The following is a 26,831-nucleotide window of genomic DNA, read 5'->3' on the forward strand; positions in this document are numbered from 1 at the left end:
ACACACACACACACACACACACACACACACACTGACTACAAGGTTGATTTTGACAAATGCAAAGAAGATGAATGTCCCCCATATTAAGAGACTGTGCCTGGTCACTGGTGATGCTGGGCTCCACATCTGGCCTACATGAACAAGGGAACAAGCCCAGCTTACATATTGCCTTCAATTAATATTCCGCTGTGGAGTAATAAGGACTCTGATATGGATCAGATATAACGACCTCCTGCACATCTTCAACCCTGCGTTAGGAGGAACGGTGGGCAAGAATGGAAATTAGCGGAGAGATGGAATTGATACTTGGCCAAATGAGCAGAATCAAACACACTCTAAAAAATGAGGATATTGGATCGTTCATAAACTGTGACATTCTTTCACGGCCACCTGTTTCGTTTAGAGTTACAGTATATCACTTGAGCTATTGTAATGGAAATAAGTGGCCGCCTCCAATATAAAAAGACAATCCGACCAATCTGGAGCATATGTGTCTATATAGTTGTGTGTGTGCGTTTGTGTCTACAAAACCAATCTATACTATAGATTGATACTCTATAGAGATGTATTTCATAGGGAGGGATATCTCAGATCTCTAAGCAATGCAATGAAACAAGCTGGCCGTTGACTAAATGAAGCATTGTCTTTATTCAGTTTCTCTGGGTTATCTGAAGTGATCAGTCAGGCCTGGTCCTGCAGAGCTGCAGCTGACCAATTTGTCTCCCCCCTTTCCCCCTCCCCCTCCCCCTCCCCCTCCCCCAACATCTCTTCCTTGTCCTCCTCTTTAGTGAGTGGGTCAGTGGTGGACAGGGGGTCCAGTGTAGAGGGTTTAGGCTCGGGGGTCAGGAGGGAGAGCTGGGGGAGCAGCTGGCCCTCCCGGACTGTGGCGGCCAGCTCTCTAGCGCTGCACGAGGGTGTGTTGGTCTCATAGATGTCGTGGAAGCTGTTGTAGTCCACCTCGTAGAAACCCTTCTCCAGGGAGAGGACAGGCGTGAAGCGGTAGCCCCAAAGAACCTCCTTGTCCAGGTACGAGCTTCGAGCCTGGCAGGTCATCCCTGTTACATACACATATGTATACACACACACACACACACACACACACACAAACACAGAGAAAGAGAGACAGACAGAAAAACATGGTCAATTATTCACAAAAATCCAAAAGGCTCAACTGTAGAGTCAATGATGGGGAGAGGTCTCCAGATCAACAAACAGAGACCATCAGTAAGAATGAAGTATGAACATCAGGACCAAGAGGTCTAATAATGACTCTAGGGACGTGCCTCATAACCTGATATGAATTAAACATGTGTTTAACAAACTACCATCAGTTGTCTATTACAGTAGATCTGACTAACCAACAACCTAGCTACTGTACTGCTTTAGGGTCAACCATACATTGATTGTAAATAGCTACTCACTTGAGTGTGTACAAGGAGGTCTTCTCAGTAATTGAAAGCACATAGCGTCCTTGACACATAACCAATTGATTTGGAAAGCCAACTGCTTCTTTTAGGAACTAGCCTTGGATGAGTTTTCTTGGGTAAGTCATTGAATACACATCTGTGTGTCTCTTGGGTAGGAGACGGACCTCTCTACTCTGATCTACAGCTAAATAAAAGTGTCTCCTGGAGACTGCTTCTCTCCAACTGTGATTACATCAGGGAATTGTACCCATTGAACCCATTACTTTAGATGGGAAGCTATGTGATTCATTCCATAGGAACAAAGAAATATTGCTTTTTTGACTTTGTTTGTTAATCTTTTACAAAATAGAAAGCAAATAATTAATTCATTCAAACACAACATTACAGATGCCCCTATACCTGTACGTGAACACTGTTATTACTATAACAACAGTGAATTAACGTGGTGTTACATAGTAATTATTGTAGGTAATTAATTACATGTTTTTAATTTGAATTGCAAGTGGGGTTGTTATTTAATTCTGTGAGCGAATGTATATACTGTAGCCATGGATGTTACAGGCTGGATTTAAACTATGTTGTGTTTGTGTGATGTGCCTTAGTTTGATTTGAATCATGTCTCTTATGTAGCAGTTGTGTGTAGCTTGCTACCTTTTTCTATTTTGCTGTGTTTATTTGAGTTACAGTGATATATAGATAAGATATATTTCTTTCTTGTGTGCTGTGTTGTGATTGGGTCTGTTGTCTTTGATTTGATTGTTGACAGTTGTGCTTCTTCACCCGGCTCGACTAGTACCTGCATGAACTCTGAACGACAGTGTGTTCTGCCTATGGGAGGCATGGGCGCTGCCCAGCTGGACCAATGGGAGTGTGCTGGGGGTTTGTTTATGTCTCCTTACCAGGATATAGGTGGTTTTATTATGGGACTGGAGCCTAACCGAGTGATGGAGTAACTACCGAGACAGACCATGGGCCTCATTTATAAAGCTTGCGTACGCAAATGTTCCTGCAATTTATACAAAACTAACTAGGCATGAAACTGTGCGCACCTCTACGCACCCGGAGACCCATGTGATTCATTCACCCGGAGACCCATGTGATTCATTCCAAAGGAACAAATAAATATTGCTCTTTTGACTTTGTTTGTTTTTACAAAATCGAAAGCAAAGAATGAATTCATTCAAACACAACATTACAGATGCCCCTATACCTGTACGTGAACACTGCATCGCCCATGCCTCCCATAGGGCTTTGAGCTGCATTTCATGTACGAAAGGCACTATATAAATAAAGTTTTACTTTACTTACTTACTTACTTACATGTGTACGCACAGAAACTGGAGAAATTAGCAACTGCGACTTCGATGGCAGAAGGATGAAACAGGAGAAACGCTTTGAAATGGATGAACCATTTCCACTGATACCATTTCCACTAACGTAAATAGAAATATTACTTCTCACTTATTATATATGAAGGAGTGCACACAAAGGATATATATATACATGCACACTGCACATATCTTATTCGCCCTTGTCCTGTAAGCCTCACACTGTATGTAACTGTCATAGAAAATAATCAATTTTCTTATTTTGTTTAATGTAAAAAGATTCTTTATAGAAATGTATAGGTTATTGTTGTACAATTATTGTTTATTTTGTTTCTTTAAACTTTGTAATTGTGAGGTGTTTGACGACACCTCACTGTTCACGTACTGTTGTCTCGCGATAAGACTAGATGCGTATTAACAGAAGCTGGACGTGAAAGGGTTTCCGTCACTGTCTGAAGAGAAGTTTGATTTTTAAGTCTGTATTTAACTATTCTAGCTACTCCTGAGGTTCTGAATAGAAGGCGCACACGGTATGTTGTTGTTTTGTTTGTTACTGTTTGACTGTGCATTTTGATTTGCCGTTTTCTCTAGTAATTTCTCACATGTATGTGATGTCGGAACGCCATGCTAGCTAGAGAGGTGGCTAGTATGTTGAGTGGGTAGCCGACTCGACGTAGCCTCATTTTGGTTTCAATGTATAATTAATACTTTATTTCACATTGCAGTTTTTCACGGTGTTTGTGTGTACGGTGTGCACACAAAATAAAGAACATCAGTATCAGAATCGTGGGTTGCTTGTCTATCAGAAGAACACCTTCAGGAACAGTTATAGTGAAAAACGTAACGTCGCATGGCATGGAGTGAAAACGTGGCCAAGCCTAGGACGAGTGAAAGAATCATCTCAACAGCCATGGACTAAGCACCGAGGCTCGCCAGCGTTCCTGCCAGGATAGAGCAAGACCTGCGTCCCTGAAAGACTCCATCGCCGCATTCCACGTGGAAGACCTGCCTACATATCCCAGCGTTCGTTGACGTGACTGTTTGCGCCATTGAAGAATAAAAGACTGCCATTGCCAAGGACAGCCACAAGGAGGCAGTATTTAAACACCCTTGGACAATTGAGTAACAATAAGTCATTACACCTTTGGGATACCAGGTCAGAATGTATCTTTTGAGTTTGGAAACAAAGTCTCTTGTATATTTGATGTTATACTAATAATACATGTAGAAAATGTAATTATTGCATATTGATAATTCTGTAAGTTGATCAGAGAAATGTGTAACTTGTTTGATAATTGATAGTGTGCATTTCCCTAATGGTTCTATAGTTTGCCTTGTCATTTGGGATTGAAATAATATAGTTTCAAAGTAGTTAAGCAAAAATGGACCAGAGTATATCAGAAATGTGTACACTAGAGCAAATAATTCGGTCTCTAGAAATTGAAAAGGCACAATTAGAGGAGAGATTAGATACCGAAATCGACGATTCAGAAATACAAACAATTGAAGATCGCATAAGGGAAATTGATGCAGATTTAGAAACAAATAAAGAAGGGCTCCAGGAGCTATCATCTGAATCTGAATCAGAGCTGAGGCGATCAGAAAGGGAAAGACGCCCAACAGAGAAAATGCTTGAGTTAAAAAAGAATGAGATAGCAAACAAAGAAAGAAAGTTTATGTGCACATATGTAAACTTCAAAGCAGAGGTTCAACTCATGAGATCTAAACTAAAGGAAGAACGCTCTAAAATTGAGTTAAGTGAAATGATCACAGCCCTAGACAAATATGAGTCAGAACTAAAACAAGTATATGAGATTTTACGTGCTCTGGCCATTCCATCTCAAGATATAAAAAGGAAAATAGATAGCTGCACCTCAGTTACTACTGAAATAACTGCACTCCATGAAAAGCGTTATACAGAAGCTGATATTAAGAAGTTTGATGCAGTGGATGCAAAAAAGGCTCTACAACAGTTACTCCAAAGAGAAGATGCTAGGTCAATTTATGGATCAACTGTGTCAAGAGATAGGCAGAGTAGTCATCAAGGAAGTCATGTCTCAGAGAAGAAGACAGCAAAACGCGCTTGGCAGCAAAACGCGCTGAAATAAACAGGGAAAGAGACGTCTCCACTCAGAAGATGGAGGTGCTAGCCCTGCAAGAGAGGTCAAAGATGGAGGTGCTAGCCCAGCAAGAGAGGTCAAAGAAGGAGGTGCTAGCCCAGCAAGTGAGGTTGAAGATGCTGGAAGATCAAAGGGACCTTGAAGCCATGGAGGCTGAATACAATGTGTATGCTGAAGAGGAATCAAAAGGTAATGCTGAAATAGGAAATATTAAAGTAATAACCACTTGGCCTCCAACAAGTCAGCTTCCAATACAGCATGACAGTACTCCATGTGCTCAAGTTTCCCAAAGTGCTTCAGTCCCTCCTTGCTATGAAAGCAACCCAGAGCCAAAGGAGAATGAAGCCTCGATGCTTCATGCATTAAAATAATCCCTGGCAATGACTAGACTTCCAGCACCAGAGCCGTTCATGTTCACAGGAGACCCACTTAAATTCATTGAATGGAGTAGTGGCTTCAAGGCTTTAATCGAAACAAGCTGTACGAACCCAGCATATAGGATGTTCTATTTGAAAAAATACATAGGTGGGGAAGCACTTAGTGTGTTAGAAGGAACATTCTATAGAACTGATGCGGAAGCGTACACACAGGCTTGGGATGCCTTGAACAAGCGCTATGGCCACTCCTTCGTGGTCCAAAGAGCATTCCGGGGAAAGCTGAGTAGTTGGTCAAAGATTGGTCCAAGAGACTCGCTTAAACTAAGGGAGTTTAGTGACTTCCTCATCTCCTGCAAGAATGCAATGCCCCATGTACAAGGTCTAAAGGTTTTAGACGGCTGTGAAGAAAACCAGAAGTTACTACTGAAACTTCCTGACTGGGCAACAAGCCGCTGGAACCGTTACGTCACTAGAGCACTGGATGAAGGAAAGCCATATCCAGGTTTCAAGGAGTTTTCGGACTTTGTGGCAGATGAGGCACGCATTGCATGCAATCCAGTTTCCTCCCTTCATGCATTAAAGCAGACAGATGAAAAACCAGAACAGAGGGAACAGAAGCGTCACAAAGCCAGCTCCATGGCGACGTCAACAAAGGTGTCACAAAAACCAAAAGCCACTTCAAGGTACTCAAGTGCATCAGAAAGTAACACAGGTTTCAAAACCAGCCCTTCGGCCACTGAAAGCAATGGGCAATTAGAATGCATTTTCTGTCAAGAAAACCACTTCATATATAAATGTGAAACGTTTGCAGCAATGCCTCTGGAGGAAAAGAAAAGGTTTATTCTCGACAACAAAATGTGCTTCGGATGTCTCAGAGTTGGCCATGTCTCCAAAAACTGTAGAAAAAGAGCTACTTGCAATATTTGCAAGCGGAGCCATCCCTCTCCGCTTCATGAAGAACATGTGCAAGGAGAAAGACCAGAAGCATGTCCACCAAAGGAAAGTACTTCCACTGCCTTATGCAGCGTGGGAGTGGACAACAGTGATCGCACTTCAATGATTGTTCCGGTGTGGCTCTCTTGTGCAGCAAAAACCAGCCCTGAAACCTTAGTGTATGCATTACTGGACACACAGAGCAGTAATACATTTATTGACCAAGAGGTCTGTGAAAAGATACAAGCAGACACAGAACCAATCAAATTGAAGTTGTCAACAATGACTGACTGGGGTTCAATAGTGAACTGTCAAAGAGTGGTTGGGCTGAAAGTGAGAGGGTACATGTCACAAGAGTGCATCAAGCTACCACCCGCATACACTCAAGAATACATACCATTGGAGCAAAATAGTATACCCACTCGTGAAAGTGCGAAAGAGTGGACGCACCTTCTCAGCATAGCAGAAGATATGCCAGATATGTTGAACTGTCCTGTAGGACTCCTAATTGGCTATGACTGTGCAAGGGCCCTGAAACCAAAACAAGTGATATCAGGGGAAGACTACGATCCATACGCAGTCCAGACGGATTTAGGTTGGAGCATAGTAGGATCAAAAACACCTCGCACAAGCTCAAGGGATGCGACAGGGTTCTGCCATCGAATTTCTGTAAAAGAACTTCCGCCTATCACAGCTGCCTCTGTGATTAAGACATTGGAAACAGATTTCCTGGACACGAACCCCAAAGAAAAGAGCATATCCCAAGAAGATAATCAGTTCCTACAGCTCCTGAATGGGAAAGTTCAACACAACAAGGAAGGACATTTGGAAATGCCCCTACCCTTCAGAGAGCGTCCTCAGCTTCCGAACAACAAGCAGGTCGTTATAGCCAAAAATCAAAGCAAAAAGAAAGAAATCTTGAGCTCCTTCTATTCCGAGGAGGACAAAGACCAGGCAGAAGGCAAGAACAGTGAGGCTGGACCCAGCCTGGCCACCTCATTAGACTCTGCTGAAGGCCCTGTGGTCCAGGCCCTGAAACAGGCCGGAGAGGAGGGTGAGGATGACTTCCTGGTCCCCAAGAAGAAGATGAAACTGGAGGAGGAGAAGAAGACGGTGACCGTCGTCGAGGAGACAGCAGAAACCGCCGTCAAGGAGACAGCTGAGACCGTCGTCAAGGAGACAGCCGAGACCGTCGTCAAGGAGACAACAGCAACGGCCAAGCCTAGGACTGAAAGGCCAAAATGGCCCAAGAAGAAACACAGGCAGTCCGGAGGACGCCTCATGCCGGGGCCCTTCAGGGTGAAGATGGGGGTCCGAGAGTTCAGCGGACAGAGGCTGAGGGCCTACGGACTGAACCCCAAGAGGCTGCACTTCAGACAGCTAGGCAGGCAGAAACGAAAATAAATAAACAAAGCAGAGAAGCAAAAGAGCAAGCAGTGAAGGAGCGGGTGAAAGGACACAATCAGACGTGCTTAATAAGAGAACTTCCTGCCAACTGAATATGTCCAAAATGTGACTGCACATAAGAAAATAAATCACAGTGCTTCATGATTCTCTTATCACTGTGTTAACAATGTTCCCAGAAATGAGTGGAAGCTAGCCAGAATTGTTGAGACAAGTGAAAATGATGATGGTCTGGTGCGAAAGGTTAAAATCCAAGTAGGCCAAAGTAACTTAGGAAAGAAAGGTGAACGCTTGACGCAACCATCTTTTCTTGAGCGTCCAGTTAAATAATTAGTGGTACTAGTGGAGAGTTCCTAAACTATCATTGAAATAGTAACAAAACGGAAGCCGTAAACATTTAGAAATAATGGGTTGGTTATTTGAATGTTAATTTCCATCTTATAGGAAAATTACAGGATTTATTGATAAGGTAAAACATTTGGTTAAGAAAATCTTTGTAATTTTGGTGGCAGTGTAACTGTCATAGAAAATAATCAATTTTCTTATTTTGTTTAATGTAAAAAGATTCTTTATAGAAATGTATAGGTTATTGTTGTACAATTATTGTTTATTTTGTTTCTTTAAACTTTGTAATTGTGAGGTGTTGACGACACCTCACTGTTCACGTACTGTGGTCTCGCGATAAGACTAGATGCGTATATATTAACAGAAGCTGGACGTGAAAGGGTTTCCGTTACTGTCTGAAGAGAAGTTCTCTTTCATAGTATTCGTTTCGTATCTCACTATGGGAACGCCCCCTGCGTGACCTCATCAGAAACTGAATTACACTGCGCCAGCCCATTGGCTGGCCCAGGCGACGCTTGTGTCACGAGGGACGGGACCCTCCGTCTATATAAGACGTACACACAGCGTCTGTCGTCATTCAAAAACCTTTTCTCGCTTCTCACTGGAGCTGACAACAACTGTGCGGGTGGCTAGAGTTGAACAGTCCACAGATACGAGCGACCAAACTCGTGCCGACGGGCGCTCTGCTGCTAGACTGCACTTTTCGTTGACGTTCACAGCAGTTGAAACACTTCTGTTGAAGAGTAGGAATACTCTGACTCGGGGTAGCGATACCCCGTGTTACGATTCGAGTAGCAACACGCGCCTTGCTCGGAACGAAAATAGTAGCGATACTCCTCGTTCTGAACGACGCGTGTAGCAATACTCCCTGTTCTGCGAGTAGGAATACTCCGAACAGTTACGGGTAGCAATACCCAGTGTGAGAGACTAAAGTAGAAATAACTTTATCTCTATAACGCACTGCTAGCGGGTAGATAGTAATATCCCTCCCCTGGCCCTTCTGTTTTTCCCTTGATAGCTGACAAGCTAACGGGTGAAGTAGCGAGGCCTACTAGCAGCTAGCCTACAACCCTTAGCCAGAAATGGCTAACGTTGTGGCTAGCGGACCTAGCACAGCCGAGGCTAGCCGGAAGACATGCCCGTGCGGCAAGTCAATGGCTAGCTATGACACTCACTCTAAGTGTGCAGTGTGTCTGGGATTAATCCACGCCCGGGCCGCTGTTATCTCTACCGATGAGTGTATCCACTGTGCAGTGTTCCCCAAGAAATCTCTCCGTCGACGGCTAAGCCGCATGGCTAGCCTGTCGGGAGAAGATCCGCTTCTGTGTAAGGCAGCCGAAACGCTGCCATCACAGTCTAACGCGGACATGTCTCCAGGTTTACCGACACCATGCTGGGCGGACTTAGTGCCACATAGCCCTGACATCGGTTTCCCGGTACTGGATGACAAGGGGATGGACAGCTTTACCGCTGCTCGCTATGAGAGAGACTCGGACAATGATGAGGGAGGGTCGCGTGACTCAGACCTCATTCTGTCCACCGATGATGAGGAAGACTCCTCATTATCAACCGGTAGGCGCGGAGCTGGAAAGCCCCCCACGCCTGACGGAGGTAACCAACCCTCCGCCCCGTCTCCCATGGACTGCGACATGCAGGACATGTGCAAGCGAGCAGCGGAGAGGCTGAATATCCCCTGGCCCGTCGCCCAAACCAAAACTGCTATGTCACGCTTTGACGGCAAAAGACTGCAGACGGCGGCTAAGACGGGGAAACAAGTTATGCCGTTCTTCCCCGAGCTACTCGATGAGATAGCAGTTACGTGGAAAGAACGGCCATTCAGCGAGAAACACCCAATAATCGGGGGTTCTCGACTGGATTGTGAGGGGATGGACGCCCTCGGCCTCCGCCACATCCCACCTGCACCCGAAGACCCCCGTATCTTCGGCTGCCCCGTCCCTACCCTCCAAGTCGGACCGCTTCCAGGCTAGCCTTACTGACAAGTGCTACAAAGCAGCGGCGCTGACAGCGAGGGCTCTCAATGCCTCCGCACTCCTATCAGCCTACCAGGCTGAGCTGGAGGAGGATATGACCGCTAACCCAGACAATATGCCTACCCTATGGGAGGAAATCTGCGTTATAACGGATCACATCCTCCGTCTCCACAAGACGGCCATTCAAGCCACGGGTAAATCCATGGCTCTCATGGTACTGCAGGAGAGGGCGCGTTGGCTCGGTCTCACCAACCTGTCGGCGAAGGAGAGAGAAGAAATTCTCGACACCCCTATCGTACCACAGGGTCTCTTCGGTGCAGCAGTCACCGCAATGCAGAAGAGATGTGAGGAGAAAAAGAGAGAGGATGAGGCTATGGAGCTGTGCCTTCCGAGAAGAGCACAGCCCGCAGCGCCCGTGACCCAGCCACGGCAGTCATATGCGCAGGCTATCTCTCGCCCGGCCCCTGCCTTCAAGATCCCCAGAGCGGCTAGACAGCAGGCAGCGCCCCAGACACCCAGAGGTCCCAGGAAACCATGGGCCAGAAAACAGGCTCCCCGGGACAGACCTCAGGCGTCCCCGCCCCCTCCCCCGGCCGCCGTGTCGGCGAGGAAGAAGAAGCGGGTGATATGACAGCCTCACCTCGGGAGGAGAGCGAGTCCAGTCGGCCCCCCTCGCTGACCGCTCTGTACCCTCCCAGCTCCGTTCCAGAGCAAGTTCGGTACGACATGTTCCATACAAAGTGCAAGACCACGGTCGGTGTCCGTGTTCACACACCTTCCGGGGGAAAGCTGAGAGACTGTTCATACTACAGAGTTGTTTGTCACTCAAGCACGTTAATGCACGATGTATTAAAAATGTCCCGACAAACGCATCCAGGTAGAGTGCCAAGGGCGTTGTTAACAATGTTGAAAAGCATAAAAATAAAAGAGATGTTGAAAAACAAATCTTTCTCTGCCATAACGCAGACCGTGGGACTAGCCCGTCCCGCGGCTGTGATGCAGAAAGCGGCTCGACCGCGCACAGCGCGGGAAGGCACGCTAGGCGCAGTAACGTGCAGTGAGGTCATTGGCTGGGTAGGCAGTGAGCTATTAAAAAAAAAAAATCATGCGAGTAACGCAGCAGCCAGACTTCAAATGGCATAGCGCATATTATAAAGGCAATCAATAGCCCTTATATCTTTTGCCGCAAAACTCACTTCTTCAACCCACTCCCGTGGTTGAGAGGACATCATGTTTTGGTGAGGACAAACTCCACGGTCGTTGCCTATGTAAACAGACAGGGGGGACTGAGGTCCCACCAGTTACACACCATGGCACACAGACTGATAGTGTGGAGCAGTAAAGCAACCCATGTACCGGGCATTCTGAACTACGGAGCAGATTTGTTGTCCAGGGGCAACCCACTGTACGCAGACTGGAGACTTCACCCCAAAGTGGTGAAACAGATTTGGTCACGATTCGGTCAAGCGACCGTAGACGTTTATGCTACGGCAGAGAACGCCCAGTGTCCCCTGTTCTTCTCTCTGCGCGATCGGGGAGCCCCGCTGGGAGTGGACGCATTAGCGCACGAGTGGCCGAGGACCCTCCTGTATGCGTTCCCACCGGTGGCACTCATTCCCCCGACTCTGGCCAGAGTGAGGGAAGGAGATCTGTCCATGGTGCTGATAGCCCCACGTTGGCCGGGAAAGCACTGGTTGGCGGAGATTTTTCATCTCCTATCCGGTCCGCCATGGCAACTACCGCTGCGCAGGGACCTGCTGACCCAGGCGCGGGGGGAGATATTCCATCCCCACCCAGAGAGATTGTCTCTGTGGGCCTGGCCCGTGAAGGGATCAACCTTGCACTAGTGGGTCTTCCCCAGGGGGTGATCGACACTATTCAGTGCGCCAGAGCCTCATCAACTAGAAAGTTGTATGGGCATAAGTGGCGTGTGTTCGAGACTTGGTGCTCAGAGTCACACGCTGTCCCACGCTGTGTTCTGTGACAGTTATTCTGTCATTTCTACAGGACTTGATTGAGAGGGGTAAGGCTTTCTCAACCGTTAAGGTCTATTTGGCAGCTATTTCGGCTTGTCATATTGGCCTGGGTGGAAAGTCGATAAGCCAGCACCCGTTGGTGTGCCGGTTCATGAAAGGGAAAAGGAAATTGCCTACGTCTAGGCCGTTAGCTCCTTCATGGGACCTCCCTATGGTACTAGATGCTCTCTCCTGCCCACCGTTCGAACCGCTGGAACAGGTGGAGGTGAAAGTGTTAACGCTAAATGAATGAATGAATGAATGAATGAATGAATGAATGAATGAATGAATGGACTTTATTGTCATTGCTACAGTACAGGTACCAAACAACGAAATTTAGGAGGGGTGGCTCCTAATTAAGACGGTCCTATTGCTTGCTTTGGCTTCGGCTAAGCGCATAGGTGAAGTCCATGCGCTCTCGGTGCACCGAGAGTGTACAAAGTTCTCCCCAGGGGACTCTAGGGTCAGTCTGATGCCTAACCCAGCCTTTATTCCGAAGGTTATAGGCTCTTGCACCCCTATAGAGTTGGCTGCCTTCTATCCCCCGCCTTTTGCCTCGGAAGAGCACAGGCGGTTGCATACTTTATGTCCTGTCCGCGCGCTGCGTGTTTACATAGACAGGACTCAGGGTTGCAGGAAAGGTGACCAGTTGTTTGTATCCTGGGCGAATCCACACACGGGAAAGCCAGTGTCGAAACAACGCCTTTCCCATTGGGTAGTGGCGGCTATTGCCTTGGCTTACTCTAGTAAGGGTCTACAGCCCCCCGCGGGCTTACGTGCGCACTCTACTAGAGGTTTGGCGACCTCCTGGGCACTCTTTAAAGGGGTGTCTATTCAGGAGGTGTGTGCGGCGGCGTGTTGGGCTTCGCCCCACACGTTCGCTAGATTTTATAGGTTGGATGTCACGGCTCCAACACTATCACACTCAGTCCTCAGTTTGGGTTCCTCTTAGGACGTAGTTCCTGGAGTGTGAGGGTCCATTCTGGGACAGTTGTCGTTTTACAGGCAGGTCTGGCAATACGGGAGTAAGTATATTCCCATAGTGAGATACGAAACGAATACTATGAAAGAGAACTTTAGGTTATTTACATAACCCCGGTTCTCTGAGTAGTATTCGTGAGTATCTCACCGGACCACCCTCCTTGCTTTAGAAGCGAGAAAGAGGTTGCTTGTTTTGAATGACGACAGACGCCGTGTGTACGTCTTATATAGACGGAGGGTCCCGTCCCTCGTGACACAAGCGTCGCCTGGGCCAGCCAATGGGCTGGCGCAGTGTAATTCAGTTTCTGATGAGGTCACGCAGGGGGCGTTCCCATAGTGAGATACTCACGAATACTACTCAGAGAACCGGGGTTATGTAAATAACCTAAAGTTTGATGTTTAAGTCTGTATTTAACTATTCTAGCTACTCCTGAGGTTCTGAATAGAAGGCGCACACGGTATGTTGTTGTTTTGTTTGTTACTGTTTGACTGTGCATTTTGATTTGCCGTTTTCTCTAGTAATTGCTCACATGTATGTGATGTCGGAACGCCATGCTAGCTAGAGAGGTGGCTAGTATGTTGAGTGGGTAGCCGACTCGACGTAGCCTCATTTTGGTTTCAATGTATAATTAATACTTTATTTCACATTGCAGTTTTTCACGGTGTTTGTGTGTACGGTGTGCACACAAAATAAAGAACATCAGTATCAGAATCGTGGGTTGCTTGTCTATCAGAAGAACACCTTCGGGAGCAGTTATACTGTACATATCTACTGTATGCATCATATTGATATTCATGCAAATATTGGGAATTTAATCAGAATCATATTGAATTGGATCTGTAATTATTAAACAATACTTGGATGTTATGAAATGTATTATCATAAATAATAAGGTGAACAGTAGGACGAATTACGTTTAAACTGATTCCATTGTCGATGCAGTATGGCACATATTATATACTGTACATATATATTATCTAAGGTCTGGCAGACGAGAGAAGAGTTTCATATTGTTATGACGTCCTCGTTGCGCGAAACTGTTGTGCAGAAATTGACTGGGTGAATTATAATTGTTTTGCCTTTCTGTCATGGGCGTTAAAAAGGGTGGGACAAGACACTCCTTCACGTGCGCAAAATGTAGAGTTGATTGTGATTTATAAAGGGAAGCAGGCGTGGAACTTGCGCACCGCACCGTTTTATAAATCTGAATGTTGGTGTACGCAAATGTTCTTGCTTTGCGTACGTACGCAAGCTGCTTACACCAGTTATACCCGAAGCTTTATAAATGAGGCCCCTGGACGGGTCTGGGAGAGTGATCTGGACGGGTCTAGGGAACTGAAGTTATGGAGATGCAACCTGGACGGGTCTGGAAAACCAACCGAAAGAATGAAGAAGCAACCGAGAGCCGTGAGCAACTTGGGGGAAGGCAAACGGTGGGGATGCAAACCTGGAGTACCTGATTGCTCCTGTCGAGGGACGAGAGGTGGAGACACAGAGCACAAACGTGCACCCACAAGGCCTACTCGACACACACCTGAGAAGTAGGCAGCCGCTTGCTCCCGGGGCTAATTGTAAGTCGGCGCGCTTCCATGTGTCGTGTATTGTGTGGGGGCGTTACTGCAGAACATAGTGTGTTATCCTCTCTCGTGCTCTGGTCCAGAGTGGAAGCAGTAGGCCCCATAGGCTCATGTTCCCCCTAGCCTTGATACAGACCCATTTTGCTATTGGTTGCTTCTATGGTTGTTACACTTTGCACTGGCCACTCTGTTCTCTCTTGTGTTGGCAGTTGCGGGGGACCATGGAAGAGCGGGCGGCGCGGACCAGTGGAGACGAGGGTAACACCGACATACGCTCTCACACCCAGGTGTGGACTGTACTCAGTGGCGGACTGGCCATCGGGCAAGCCTGGCAAATGCCAGGAGGGCCGCGAGACTCTGGGCCGCTCAGAATGTATTATATAAAAAATAAATGAATAACATATTTGTAATTTTGTCTCTGGTGATTTTCATTGAAAATAACTTATTTCAGCAGACCGCGGCCCAAAACATTTTATATCGGCCCGGGCCGGCCGTGCAGATCTGTGCGTATGCCCAGGGCAGGGCCTAACAAATTTCTCATGATCAACTCGTTGCTACGCAAAGCTAGATAACTCGAGTAGAAGAAGAAGAATAGAATATAAGAACGAAATCTGTTTGCGAAGCAAGCAGGTGCCAGCAACACTCCTCAACTAGCACTAGGACTAACATTGAACTTGTGGTAGAGGGAGACGACGAGGGAGAGAATGATTGACAGGGTTGTAGAGAAAAACAAACTACTTAGTAGTCTGCTAACTACATGAAGGTAAAACACATTTATTACACTGTGGCTGTGCAGTGCTCTTTTTCTGCTTTGGTGAAGCTAAATGTAATATGCACTGTGGCTGGTGTATTGTTTAGGCTCATACATGTGATGGTTCATGTAACTGTAGCTTTTTTTTGCTAACGTTATTGTATTCCGTGTCAGAGCAGCTTCATTTAGCTACACCGAGTCTATATTAACGTAAGCTATTAGGCTTAACTGGACCTCAAGGTCCTTTTGGCTAAGATAGATGCCACAGTTCAGGTTAAGTCAGTCACTGTGGATTGTTGTCGGCACTCTGAATTCATCAGCGATTGTAGTGTGTGTCAGTTGCGTGTGTTATGTGTTCCAAATGTCTACATTGGATTCTAGTCAGTCTGGTTATCTCAAGCTTTATATGTTAACAATCCGTGTTGCGTGTTGGGTTTGGAAATAGGGCTGTTGTGTCGCAAATGCCAGGGCTGTTTTTTGATCCCAGTCCGCCCCTGACTGTACTAGATTGAGGACATTCTGAGAATTCTGACATTTTTATCATGAGATTATTTTAAAGAGTATTTCTATTTTAAATTGCTCCTCCCTCCAAAAACAAGCTTGTTGTGCTTTTGATTATAAGAATAGTTGGTGTTGTAGGACAGCAACTCACCCGACTGACAATACACCATACTACAGTACATAATCACACTCATAAATGGAGTAAGATATTCTGTTTTAAGGTTGAGAAGCATTTTTTCAAAGTGGAAAGGTTATGTTGGATAAAATACTGAAGATAGAAAGAAAATGTATTCCCTTTACCCTTCCTCCTCCCTTTGTATGTACTGTATCCAATCTCTTTTCCAAGGATGCATACCCAAGGACATCATTATATAGTTTTCACCATTTACACAACAACAAAGATGATGATATGCTTTTGGTTCCTGGGAACAGAATAGAACAGTCATATTTTCTCTATAAATAATTCACTGGAAATATGCCAGAGAACCAGAGGAGAGGTTGTAGCATCCCCCTACTCTTCTGAGAAATGACAACAACAACAACAACAACAACACCTCAGGACGGAGTTTGATGATTGTGGTCTATGCTGCATGATTATCAGCAGTAACATTCCTATTTGTGCAAAAGAAATAAAACATAACATGTGATAACTACCACACAGGGGCTACCCATCCTCTCCATCACCAGTCACTACTCAGGGCCATCAAGCTTGAAGAGCTATGTGTGGGAGAGAGATGCCACCTCTCTGCATCAATATAGCATCCACTGCAGCACACAACACAACCATTCACTCGTTCTCCCTCTTAACCCTGGGAGTCAATGGTACAGAGGAATGTGTTCCCATCCCTAAAACATACTGGCCAGCACTACCTCTCAGCACCTCAGGGCCAGAGTTCCTATGGCTATTTGTAGAGAGCACCGCTGACAGGGAATTCAGCGACACAATGGAACAGGAAAATACTGCTGTTAAGAAAATGCAGGCTGAATGCAAACAGAAAATAAGATAAAATAATAGCAATCTCTTCAGCAAACAAATGCCTTCTGATTTGTGTTTTCTGTTCACTTGTCTGTTTGTCACTTGTCTGATGATTAAAAAGCAAGATAAATAATGGTCATAAGAATACACTTGTATAAGGTAACCAGAAAATATATTCCAAGGGTTGAATTTTAACTACTTGTACACTCTTCAGTGGTGAAGTGAAGTTATATGTACCAATATACAAATAATACCATATTTGTTTTTAGCTTTATTTATTACTGTTGTACTAACAACAACATAATGTTCTTTAGAAATATCAATTATCATCTTGTTTTCTAATTGTCACAATAACCCTTATATGCTCCTTGGGTCTGTGGGACCCATTTTTAATGTTTACTAAAATAAAAATTATGTAATTAATATTTTTCTTCAACCTGGGAATCATTGGCCTTGGCAAATTTTCTGTGAAGAACATGTAAACAAAGTCATTTTCATTGAGTACCCACAGTGGACCCCCCCAACAAATATATGATCCTCACAGGGTCCTTGGGTCCACTGAACCCGAAGGTATAGTGTGAGTGTGGAAATTGGAACTCGAGTCACAGCCGGTTGGGGGCAGGTCAGTGACCTCCGGGCCACCCCCATGCACCCCCCGGCGACTACCGCGTGTCTCTAGCCCACCCAGGGGCCGAGTTGTGGCGTGGATAATGGCATCATGCTGATACTCCGCCCCCTCGAATCAGAGTCAGTTGGGGGCAGGTCAGTGACCACCAGGCCACCCCCATGTTCACCCCCCGGTGAAACCCATGTGTCTCTAACCCACCCAGGTGCCGAGTTTGGGGCAGGTCAGTGACTTCTCGACCAGTAGTTTTTTACATAGTATATTTATATATATATTTATATATTCATATATTCATATATATATATATATATATATATATATATATCTATATATGAATATATGAATATATAAATATATATAAATATACTATGTAAAAAACTACTGTCTGTTATCAGTCTGTTATATATATATATATATATATAACAGACTGGACAAACAGAGCGTACTGAGCCAACAGATCCACGGACGACGCCGTGAACATGGCTCTGCATGTCCTGGAACACTCGGACACTGCAGGTAACTACGCCAGAATCCTGTTTGTGGACTTCAGCTCAGCCTTCAACACCATCCTCCCGCCCATACTGGAGCACCAGCTGTCCCTGCTGCGGGTGCCTTCCCCCACCTGCAGGTGGATTACAGACTTCCTGACCAGCAGGTCACAGCGGGTGAAGCTGGGGAAGAACATCTCAGAGTCTAAGTCCATCAGCAACGGCTCCCCATAGGGCTGTGTTCTGTCCCCCCTACTGTTCTCCCTGTACACCAACAGCTGCATTTCCCTCCACCCGTCGGTCAAGCTCCTGAAGTTCGCGGACGATACCACCCTGGTGGGGTATCTCCAGGGGAGATGAGTCTGCCTACAGGAGGGAGATCAAGCAGCTGCGGAGCAGGTGCAGCTGCAACAACCTAGAGTTAAATGCTCTAAAAACAGTGGAGATGGTAGTGGACTTCAGGAGGAAATCAACCCCTCCCCCTCCCATCACACTGGGAGGCACCCCGGTTGCCTCCGTGGAGTCATGCCGCTTTCTAGGCACGACCATCTCCCAGGACCTGAAAGTGGGAGCTGAACACTGACACTCTCACGAAGAAGGCCAATAACTTCTTGTGGCAGCTGAGGAAGTTCAAGCTGCTGAGGACCATGATGGTTAACTTCTACACCGCCATCATCAAGTCCATCCTCACCCTTTCCGTCATCACCTGGTTTCCCGCTGCAACGGTCAAGGATAAGACCAAGTTGCAGCGGGTGATACGCTCTCCGGAGAAGGTGATCGGCAAATCTATATTTTACCAAGTCTGGTAAATATCTCAAAATGTCCACCTGTCTCCCCCCCGCCCCTCTCTTAGCGAAGTTTGCACTGGACTGAACCTCTAACATTGCATTCGCCCGTTACTTGCACTATTATCATTCCATTGCACTGATTTGTCTTGTTATTCACTGTTCTGCCCTGTTAACAATTGAAATGCTGCAGCATGGTATTTTAATCCAATATTTACTGTGACCTTATAATAGTCCACTGGTCACTACCTCTGAGTATCACATCAAAAGTAAGCCATCATTACCCAATGACGGAACCTACATTTCGAAGTATCTCTGGATTATACCCAGTAACATGTTGATTTATGATTTTACCCATTAGTCAAATGTGACACTAGTTTGTAAGACCACAAAATCAATGTCATTAGTGAGAGGTTGACATATTTCCCTCTGTACTATTGATTTCCTCTCTACAGATCAACAACATGTAATACAAAATGGTTGAATGCTACAATTTCCAGGTTAGGAGAAGTCATTTGAATTCCTATGAGAAAACCCTCTGATTGGATCTGTATTATAACATACTGTAGGAGGGGTCAACATTGCTCACGTTCAATGATTGCCATGACTACATGCGGCCCAGCATGCAATGGTCCTGCTGGTCAAGCGGAAGGCAATGTGATTTAATGCCTGAGTCAAGCATCCACGCTGTGAGTGTGGGGATGACTAGTGGTGCTTGTAAAAAAATAAAAAAATAAATAAAAATTCTAAAAGAACTAGAGCAGAAATGTTCAGATGCATGAAAAGCCGTGCCAAATCAAATTAGAGGGCTGTGATTTCTGTCAGGGGAGTGAAAAATGCAAAGAAAAATGTGACCATGAATTAAAATATTCCAGGTTATGCAGTTTTTTTCAAGTAGTCATTACATTGTATCAGTATTCATGAGGGACAAAGAAATGATAATATTGAATAAAGTAACAAAGTGTGTAATATGTATAATTCATTGTATTTAGATTAGCACATTATAATCTGTCCTTGAATAAAGGCCAATAAACAATGTGGCACATATTTACCTGAGTGAGCCAATACCCCACAGGAAACATATTAGGGGAGCAAATAAGCAATTAGCTGTGGAGCATATGGCTGTAAAAGTGTCTTTATTCCCTGTGCTACTATGATAAACAAGCAGATTCCCCAATCAATATTCCATACACAAGGCTAACCACAAGCTAGCCTGGGATGTCTTGAATGTAATCAATTCAAAGTATGGATGCAACTGGGCAACAGTCCCTCATTATATTTTTATTTTTATTTTTTTTATTGCATTTCATTTTAACTGTTTAAAATAATGCACCTGGCATAATTACAGTCATGTAAAAGGTGTCTCTGTTTTTTGTACCAACATTTCCGGAAGAATATCTTACCCAGTGCTGGAACACGCCTGAAGCGTTTCATGCTTTTCATCACTCCACTGATTTTTCCCCAAAACAAAGACCAGCGTGGGCAGCAACTGCTCCTTCATTTGAGAACAAATACTTTCAAAGAGATTCCCCTGATGTACCAACATAGGCGATATGGGCGCCAGTATGAATATGAAAACATTTGCCTGTTGCAACTGTTGGAACCCTCCCTTTTCTTACTTCTTGTTCTGTTTTGATCAATATTTCTTAGGGGAAAATGACATAAAGGTTGTAATTAAGTAAGTCAATAATGCTCTAAAAATATTCTGTAATGTGCAGAATGGCTTAACTCTAAAAGACACTTTCACATGAGTTGTGGTAGGTTATGGACATGAGTTGACCTATATCCTGGTGACCACTCCTCTACTGACCTCTTAAAGGGATTTCTTTTTCTACTTACCAAGAGTCGGATGAACTCATTGATTTTTATGTCTCTGTATGCAGTTTGAAGGACAGAGCCATTGCTAAATGCCTTGCAATCAATGGAAGTCTATAGGAACAACTAGCTAGCTCCTTTTTAGAACCAGGGAAATAGATCTAACTACTAAATGCTGGGGGATTTAGCATGCTCTGTAGACTAGAGAAGACACACACAGCATGTCATTGCACCAAACCACCAGGGCAGATGAATTAAATATGTAGTTTGGAGAAAATAGATCAAACAAATATAATAATAATAAAAAAACTGCATTTAGCAATGGCTCCATAACTGTCTTCAAACTGCACACAAATAGATACAAATGGTATCGTTGACCGACTGAAATGTCGAACTATCTCCAACTGTGACCTGAGAGAGGACATACCTGTAGCTTCCACCATGCCCTCCAGGATGACAACAATCTCAAACTCCTCCTTCTCCATCTGAGCCTGGGACAGTTCCCAGAAAGGACTCTTCTCATTGATCTCGTGGGAGATGATGAGCGGAGATACCAGGAAGAGTCTGTCATCTCCTGTGTCAAAGCCAATGTTGATGTCCGTCTGGTTGAGCGGGATGAACTCGCCCTCCTTGGTTTGCTGCGAGCGGATCAGCTTGGCCCGGATGGACGCCTCCACGATGTGCGAGTTGCGCAGGTCCCCGACCCGGAACATCAGACACAGCTTGTTGTCCCGCACCGAGATCACTGCTTTGTGGGAGAACATGAGTGTCTCAGCGCGGTTCTTTGGCTGTGAGATCTTGACGAACATGCAGCCCACCATCATGGCATTGACAATGGAGCCCAGGATGGCCTGCACCAGAAGCAGGATGATGCCCTCTGGGCACTTCTCTGTGATGACGCGGTAGCCGTAGCCAATGGTTGTCTCTGTCTCGATGGAGAACAGAAAGGCCGAAACAAAGCTGTTGAGGTTCTCCACGCAGGGGGTCCAGCCCTCCTCGTCGGAGTGCCACAGGTCACCGCGGATCAGGGCGATGAGCCACCACAGCAAGCCGAAGAACAGCCAGTTGACCACGTAAACTAATGTAAAGATGAAGAGGCTGAGACGCCAACGAAGGTCCACCAGCGTGGTGAACAGATCTGTCAAGTAGCGGTAGGTCTCTTGCACGTTGCCGTGGTGAACGTTGCACTTGCCATCCTTCTGGACGTAGCGCTGCCGAGGTTTCTTGACAGGCTCGGCGATCAGGTGTGTGCGTTCAGTGGAGATCTGGGCCTCCCTCAAGTGTTTGGGGAGCTTCTTCACCTGGGGAGAGAGAGTGAGAGAGAGAGAGAGAGATGGGGGGATGAGCAGGTGGGTTTGAGAAACTGAGGTTTGTTCATACTATGGGCATTCATAAGTCACTACATCATCAGCTTCATTGTCTTACCTGTATGTGCCTTGTCCTCAGTACTTTACCCTGGTTACAAGAGTGCATATTGCTATATCGTCACATGGAACTACTCTATTGTCAACCTTTTAAGTAATTGCTTTCGGCCTCAACCACCTTCAGCTGCCAATCTCGATGACCATAAATAAAGTGTAAAACCACACAGATAACTCTCTTCAGTGCTTGGTGTCAGAGCTTGGAGAGGAGTGCCTCACAATGATGTGGCTAAGTGAAATTAAGGGCTGATACAGTCACCGCACTACATTGTGAGTGAGACTTTTCAGGCAGGTGCACCAAGAGTAAGAGAGAAAGAGAAAGAAATAGAGAGAGGGGGGGGGGAAGAGAGAATACAAGGGCACAAGGGCCTTCTTCAGCACTGGCCAGGCTCCAGCCAGGCGATCTGGCTCCACAGATGTACTCCCCCCTCACCCCCTATGGGACACTGGCAGGCCTGGATAGGAACAGGAATAATTCCTCCCCCTCCCCAACACACACACACACACACACACACACACACAGCGCCCGCCACACCCTCCACACGGGCCAAGGGCACATTGGCACTCAGTGTCCTGATAGGAGGCTATGGGCTCAGTTGTTAATTGAAATGCGGTATAATGTTGAGAGGAGGGTGCCCTGTCTGTGCCCTCTGGATCTCAGGGTGCTAATCGGACACCTGGGCTCAGTCTTTCCCCAGGGTGACGTTAAGCTACATCAGAGGCAGGAATAGGAACACCGCTGGTTCTAAAAAGTGTATTGAGTATTACCTGGTAATTCCACTGAATATGTGACACAATTATAAAACGACTATGATAAAAAACATTCACAATGTTGCTACTACAATAAATACAATATTACTACACAAGTATTGGGGCATCTTAACAAGTGTTACCAGCTTTCCTATGCAATGTTGTTGTGCTGTATGTGCATGCACATTAGATGCACTTCATATATCAAATGAGCCTGTATCGACTTATTGATTTCTGTATACAGTATGTGATAATGAGAAGTTTGACAGTGAAGAAGTGAAAGACAACACTTGTTGACCAGCAATTAGTGACTCAATGACATCTGGCTCTTGTGACATTTTGTTTTGGAGAAAGGTTAACCTTTTTTCTAGGCTAGTAGCTTTCTGCTATCTCCTATTGCAAGATCAGTTTATGTTTCATTTGGGTTGTTAATTGTTACTGTACGCCCCTGAATCAAATACAAAATAGCTTCCATTTGCAAGTGTTGAAGAAGTCTCTAATTGAGTGATTGATAAAGCCAACACAGCCACTCTCTGGCCATCCCAGTCACTGACGTCCACAGCGCTGCTACTCCATAAACACATTCATCAGCTCTTGATGACAGTGGGTGGTGTTACCCCCCAATTGGCTTGCCTGACCACACTTAGTTAAGAAGAATACATTCAATAAACTCAGGAATAGAAACTAATAACCATGACTATTTCACTATCCAATATCAGGATGTGTGTGCAGCATCTTCACAAACTATCGTTATTTTCTTTTCAAATTAAGTGGGCTTAACCATCTATCCAGGTCTGCAGAAACAGGCACACATTATCTCCCTTCATCGACTACAATGATCCTCTATTCTTTTTTTCTTCTTTTGTCAGACACTTCTATCTTTCACTCCTGAAATGCTCCCTGCCCTCATATTTAGGTGTATGACAGGGCCATTAGAAATGACAGTGACTTGTTGTTGGTAGTTGATGGAGGATATGTTGTTTACCTCTCTGGGTGTGACTCCTATTTCCATGTCGTGGTCCATGTGGACTCGAGAATCTCCTGCTATACTCAGCTGGAGCTTACCACCTGCAAGGGGGGAGAAGCCTTGTTTTAGCAAGCTGTCATATCCCACAATTTCCGATGAACATTATTTCATTTACACAAATACACATCAACGCATTCTTAACAGTGGATTAATCCACCCTCTATTGTACACATGGTACAATCAGGATCACAACTAAATCAAGATCACTCTGATCTACATTCTTATCGCCAATAATGTATCGACTGATACCATCCAAAGCAGTTATTTTCAACATATCATGTAGGATGACTCAACTCAATCAATTAACCTATTATTTCTCAGCTCCTTTAATGGATCCTACTGCTAACAATGAGTTAGACTGAGTCAGAGTCAGGTTCATTTTGTAAATTCTGGTGAATGTGGTAAAACAAGATCAGAGTGCTAATCTGTGAGTTTATCTCATGGGAATGGGAATTGTGTTCAAATGTGCACACTCCGTCTGCTAATGTGTCTTTACAGTAAAGCAGTCTCAGCTGTCTCAGCTGTCTCTGCTGCTGTGTTCACCTCTGTCCCTCCCCCGGGGAGGAGACACATCAGTGCCAGTCTCTTAGGCTGCACTCAAAACTCCCCAAAAGCTTGATCCTGCATATACACGTCTGGCCACATCATGTTTCACAACAATAAGTGACTAGTGTAGATTTTCTTCTGGTACAAGAAGATATTTTCTTTGTGTAAACCTCCCCAATAATAGCAGTCATTTGTGGTTGTATACCTTAAAAGGTAATTTGATCTAATTATAGACGAATTATGCTTATACTTTATTCAGTTATGCAGTTCCTTTCTTATTATTTCAGTTCTGGTGGTTTAATACAGTGATGTAATGACAGACTACAGCTAGAAAGTTTTGTTCACCTGGGTCGTATTGAAATTGTATTTTTAAACATGAATTACATAAGACTGAAACCGACCAAGGTAAAAAAGAGAAAAAAATGTTTGGCAATGTGGGATTTAATAACAGATACAGTAAGTCAGCACTGCAGTCTATGAGAGGGGTAGAGAGCATGTCGATAAGACCTAATTTTAGCAGCAATTTCACAAACACAACTTTTCTATTACATAAAAGGCTGTTAACTGATAGGGTCACTGGAGTTTGAAAACACACCAATTGAATGTTAGAAAGAAAAGAGATGAACTAGGTATGTATTAACAAAGAAGAATCAGCAGATTGCTTCTATTTATGTACAACATTGTCTGATTTGTCTCTCATTCCCTTCTGACTTCTCTTTTTCGATCACTGAGATGCAAGGCATCATGGAGAACATGCAAACAAGGGCTTGGAAGAGCGAAGGGCCACATCACACAACAGATCCACGCAGGAATAGAGTGTTGACTTTGACAGGTCTAAAGCAAAGGGCAGAGCGACGTGACAGGCATCTGAGTGCAGAAAGACAGACAGACAGAGGAATATAAGACACACACAAAACCTGGGTGAATGCATTACGATGTCACTAGGTCCTGTTTTACAAGTCCGTTTAGGGTCTCATGCATTAATCATAACCCACTGGAGCTTGTGACCTCCGGACCTGTGTGCATCTCTGCATGGCTTTGATTGCTGCTGTTGCAGACTCAACAGCCCCAAATAAGAACTATGTGAACACAGATTCCCAGCTGGGAGTTTAATCTGGTCCTTTAAGAGGGTAACAAGCGTTTATCTTGTAACTTGGAGAGGGACAGGATGCTTTGGGTGAATTGTGTTTAGGCTCTGATAGCACAAGCACTCATCTGTCGTGTTTCGAGCGAGGCTGACAGTGGCAGCCAAGTAAACTGTTTCCCAAAGGAGATACTCTCTCCTCTAATCTGCTGATTCAACACAACATCAACACAAACGTGCATTACATTTCAACATGGACAAATAGTCCAGGTTTGCTTTCACTTAATGTTATTTTTGGGGTGATTGGTCATGGCTTTGGAGACAGCTATTGTAAGATTGAATTGTCTTCATTAATGAAACCTTTTAAATTGTAGTCAACATCTGCTGCGTAGTTGTGAAAGGTGAAAGCTTGCCGTGAGCTGAGCCAATTCTGGGCTTGTATCAATAATAATTACTGTTAAACCAGCCTCTGGAGGGTTTAACAGACTACCCTCTAAAATCATTATTCTGTCCGTGAGAAAAACTTGATCAACACGATAACCAAAAGAGTACTTAATTTTCTAGATTACCTTTAATTTTCTCATCATTTGAAGGTAAATCAAATCTCCCCAACAATGTTTCGGGAATCTTGGAAGAAAGGTGTTTCCTGTGTGAAAATATCAACAGTTTTGCAATGTTTTGCAAATGATTTAAAGCAAAATCTCTAAATGCTGCACAGTATATTTATATCACAGTGCTATCCACTCCTCAGAGAATGATGGGTTTGCAAAAAGCTGTGAAAAACTGCAAACTCTACAGTAACCCTTGGTTTACAATACACATTTGGCTATTAGTGACCACTCTTCCATATATTTCTAGGTCAAAGCTTACAGTTTGCCTGTGGAGAATGCATTTCTGAGGAGTCATCGAAACAGTGCACAGTTTCTGACAGAGGGAGAGCTGAGCCTTTAAGAGTATCTACATTGAGAATATCTGCACAATCAGTGTATAAGATAATGGAATCATTCCGTAGTGAATAATCATTCTGTAGTGAATAATCATTCCGTAGTGAATAATCATTCCGTAGTGAATAATCATTCTGTAGTGAATAATCATTCCGTAGTGAATAATCATTCCGTAGTGAATAATCATTCTGTAGTGAATAATCATTCCGTAGTGAATATTCATTCTGTAGTGAATAATCATTCTGTAGTGAATAATCATTCTGTAGTGAATAATCATTCTGTAGTGAATAATCATTCCGTAGTGAATAATCATTCTGTAGTGAATAATCATTCCGTAGTGAATAATCATTCTGTAGTGAATAATCATTCTGTAGTGAATAATCATTCTGTAGTGAATAATCATTCCGTAGTGAATAATCATTCCGTAGTGAATAATCATTCCGTAGTGAATAATCATTCCGTAGTGAATAATCATTCTGTAGTGAATAATCATTCCAAAATCTCTCTTGTTCCAGGGTCTCAGCTGTGTGAACAGAACCCTCCCTCCCCTGCTTTTTTCCCCAGAGCGAAATAGTATCAGCGTTATGGTTACCAAGCTCTCATGTGTGCGTTGCAGGCT

At 44.6% G+C, this 26,831-nt stretch overlaps 1 protein-coding gene across 1 annotated transcript in view; it reads right to left on the minus strand.

Annotated features, from left to right (window-relative positions):
- Positions 1-681: 681 nt before the first annotated feature.
- Positions 682-26,831, minus strand: part of kcnj5 (potassium inwardly rectifying channel subfamily J member 5) — a gene marked incomplete at its 3' end in the record, with an annotated part of 30,431 nt that continues 4,281 nt past the window's right edge. The window contains exons 2-3 of the mRNA XM_080543695.1: positions 20,868-21,741; positions 682-1,055 (exon numbers count right to left, since the gene is read on the minus strand). Coding sequence (XP_080399821.1) covers positions 682-1,055; positions 20,868-21,741 — 1,248 coding nt within the window. The remainder of the gene's footprint in view (positions 1,056-20,867; positions 21,742-26,831) is intronic.

The sequence above is a fragment of the Nansenia antarctica genome (assembly GCF_963989245.1).
Source record: "Nansenia antarctica genome assembly, chromosome: 12".
Lineage (NCBI taxonomy): Eukaryota > Metazoa > Chordata > Actinopteri > Argentiniformes > Microstomatidae > Nansenia > Nansenia antarctica.